This window comes from Condylura cristata, unplaced genomic scaffold, assembly GCF_000260355.1.
Source record: "Condylura cristata isolate star-nosed mole 26May11 unplaced genomic scaffold, ConCri1.0 scaffold00009, whole genome shotgun sequence".
NCBI classification, from domain to species: Eukaryota; Metazoa; Chordata; class Mammalia; order Eulipotyphla; family Talpidae; genus Condylura; species Condylura cristata.
The window spans coordinates 1,456,652-1,459,625 of NW_004567110.1; the positions used below are offsets into that span (position 1 = coordinate 1,456,652).

The 2,974-nt window shown below is 71.5% G+C and overlaps 1 protein-coding gene across 1 annotated transcript; it reads right to left on the reverse strand.

Annotated features, from left to right (window-relative positions):
* Positions 1-598: 598 nt before the first annotated feature.
* On the reverse strand, positions 599-1,408 carry LOC105853429 (ly-6/neurotoxin-like protein 1). Its single transcript, XM_012722880.1, has 3 exons — positions 1,363-1,408; positions 1,093-1,206; positions 599-837 (listed from the first exon to the last, which is right to left on the reverse strand). Exons 1-3 carry the CDS (start codon positions 1,406-1,408, stop codon positions 599-601), a joined length of 399 nt encoding a protein of 132 aa, XP_012578334.1.
* Between the last annotated feature and the right edge of the window lie 1,566 nt (positions 1,409-2,974).

Genomic DNA, 2,974 nt, shown 5'->3' on the forward strand with positions numbered 1-2,974 from the left:
GGGTCGGTGGGGCTCGTGGGCACAGCGGGTCGGCTGTGGGATCGCGTGGCGGCGGGCGCAGGGGGCCCACGCGTCTCTCTCTGGTCCAGGGACTATGTCCGGTCCCAGGAGGGCGGCGCTGGCACCTGCTGCCCAGGAGCCCACACTTGGCCCTGGGCCTTGCCTGTCCCAGCCCCGCCCCTGCCCCGCAGTGCAGGCTCCCGGTCAGGACGCGGGGGTTTGGCTCGTGGCCCCACTGGGCACGGAGATGGTGCCCAGAGACCTTAAGGGTGCCCACACCACGCGCCCCAGGGCTGGGGTCCCCCAGGCAGAGCCCAGGCGGGACTCAGCACGCACAGGCTTTATTTCAGAGGCCCCGGAGCATGTGGCCAGAGGGGCAGGCAGGGGCAGGGCCGCTGGAGCCAGACTCGTCCTTCCAGGGAGGCCGCGGAGGGCCGGCCAGAAGCCTGAGGATCTTCCCGGGGTCGCGCCTGCCTGCTGGCACGCAGGCTTGGGCGCAGCAGGTGAGGCCTGGGACGTGGGACTCGGCTGCCCCGGCCTGGGCTTCAGGGTGCTGAGGGGGCGGGCGTGGGCCCCTAGGCCTTCTGTCCACCACTGGTCACAGGAAGGCCCCGAGGAGGACGAGCAGGACACTGGGCAGCAGCAGCAGGCCCACAGAGGCGGCCCCGGGGCCCAGGCGCCCCGCCCCGTTGCACAGGTCGGTGGTGCAGCAGTGGACGTCTAGCTGAAAGCTGAAGCCTGTGGCCACGGTTTTCACGTGGGGCTGAAGCCCCCCCGAGCAGTTATTGATGCAGTTCTTGGTGACGAAGGAGTACTGTTTAGTAGCTGTTCGGCCATCTGTCACGGGGGGCGGGGGCGTGTCAGGGGAGTCCCATGCACCCTGGAGCCCCGACTCCAGGACCGGCCCCCCGCCCCTCACTGCGGGCACCTGATGCCCCGGCTGGAGCCACACCCCCCGGCAGGGTGGGGGTGGCTAGGTGGGTTCTTGGCTCACTTGCTTCCACCCTCCCGGGGGGCAGCCCAGCGGCCCACCCAGCTCCCCCCCTGCTCCCGGGGCCGGGCGTGGCGGGCATGGGCCCGCAGGGCACTCACACTCCTTCACGGAGGTGCAGGCCTGGGCCCCCCCGGGGCACTGCGCTGCACCGTAGCAGCTGTCGCCGTAGGTTGCGGAGGTTTTCTGGCATATGTGGCACTGCAGGGCCTGGGCTGGGCGGGGAAGGTCAGCATCAGGTTGGGAGTCGCCCGGCCAGAGCCAGGGTGATTCTGGGCCGGGCAGGGGTGGACGGGGAGGGCCCCTGGCGGAGGCCAGCGAGGCGGGAGGGGTGGAGCGGGAGGGGCGCCCTGCCCCCAGGAGACCCTCACCTCCTTCCTGGCACAGCAGGGCCAGCAGCAGGACAGCGGCCTTCATCCTGGCGGTGACTGGGCGCCCGTCAGTGGCAGCGCCGTGCCTTAAGTAGATCCTCCGGCCTGGGTTTGGCGTGTGGGGGCCCCGCCGGCCCAGCCCCCGGCCCCCACCCCAGCTTCCTGCAGCCATGCCCACTGCCACCCTTGATTTGGGTCTGATGGAGGCGGCGCCTTGGGCGGGGGGGGGAGGGGAGGGGGAGGGCTGGGTGTGCTCCTACCGCCTGGGGCTGTGCTGACCCTGGCCAGTGGGCTGGGCCCCTGCAGGGGAGCAGGGTGGGGTCCTGACCCCTTGGGGTGCAGGTGGCTCTGAGGGCTGGAGACAGCTTCGGGGCAGGGGGCTGGGGTGGCTGAGGGTGGAGGGGAGCCCCAGGGTGGCAGGCTCGGGCAGCTGTGGGCGGCAGGGCTCGGACCTGGGCAGGGTCTCCCGGGGCAGTTTCCCGTGCCCCACTGGGGGTCGTGAGGGCCCAGGCTGGGGGGAGCAGCCACCCTGTGCTCCCTATGGGCTGTCTGAGCACGGCCCAGGCGGGGCCGGCAAACGGGGCGCACTGTGGAGGGACCGGCCATAGCGGGTGCCAGAGGTGCACCCCGCTTCCCTCAGGGGGGTGACTGTGGTCACTGCCGCCCCGCCAGGCGCTTCCCTGAAGGGCAGCGCAGCTGACTGGCCACAGACCCAGAGCTAGGTCGGGGCTAGGGGGGAAGGCCTTGCTGGGCGCCGGGCAGGGCGTGTCTCGGAGAGTGACCGCTGGCCCGTCACAGCCTTGACCTGACGGGAAGGTCCAGGGAGAGGGGCCAGGGCCAGGGCTGGGGGCGGCGCTTGGGGCCCTCAGGGGGGCTCAAGGCCCCGCGCCCGCCCGGAGGGACAGAGCCACGTGTCGCAGAGAGGGGCAGGAGGATCCCCGGGACCACCCAAGCAGCCCCTACTGGGCAGCCCCGCCCCTCCAGGGCGCCCGCCCCAGCCTCCCACCGCAGGGTCCAGGCCCTGTAGCTACAGGAGCTCCCTGGCAGGCTGCCCGATGAAGCTCCAAGCAGGACACCCTGACGCCAGGAACTGGTGTTGCGTCAACACCAGCGAGGAGAGAAATGGAGTGTGGAGCAACTATGGGGTGCAGGAGCCCCCCAGTGCGGGGCCCGCCTCTTTATTGACAGAGGGGTGTCACCTGAACCCTGGCTGAGGGGCTTCAGCAAGGGGAGTCAAAGCCTGGCTCCCACGCACCCTCCTGGGCCAAAGCACCTCGGTGCTGCCCCGGTGGGTGGCCAGGTGTCTGCTCGCCCGGCAGGTGCAGGGACCCCGGCCTGAGGCCCTGGGGAGACCCTGCTCACTGGGGGGCTTGGGTGGGGGCCGGGGGCCAGCTTTGATGGACAGCAGGGCAGGCGCTCGGGGCGGCACAGGGGGGCCAGGAGCTCAGGGTGGCATCACACGGGGGCTGCTCTGAGGGTGAGGTGCTGCTGCCCAGGAGTGTCCAGTAGAGAAGGTCTCCTGCTGGACCTGTGGGGTCAGCGAATTCTGCTCCTCTGTCCTCCCCAGGGGCCCCTGTGCCGCTGTCTGCATCCTGGGCCACCCAGGCGTGGA

What these genes read in the sequence shown, in the direction of transcription:
- LOC105853429 (XM_012722880.1), bottom strand. Translation starts at nt 1,408, where the DNA reads ATGAAGGCCGCTGTCCTGCTGCTGGCCCTGCTGTGCCAGGAAGGAG. An exon ending in CCTGCTGTGCCAGGAAGGAG is followed by an intron (nt 1,207 to 1,362) that starts GTGAGGGTCTCC and finishes TTCCCCGCCCAG; the next exon opens with CCCAGGCCCTGCAGTGCCAC. An exon ending in CTGCACCTCCGTGAAGGAGT is followed by an intron (nt 838 to 1,092) that starts GTGAGTGCCCTG and finishes CCCCCGTGACAG; the next exon opens with ATGGCCGAACAGCTACTAAA.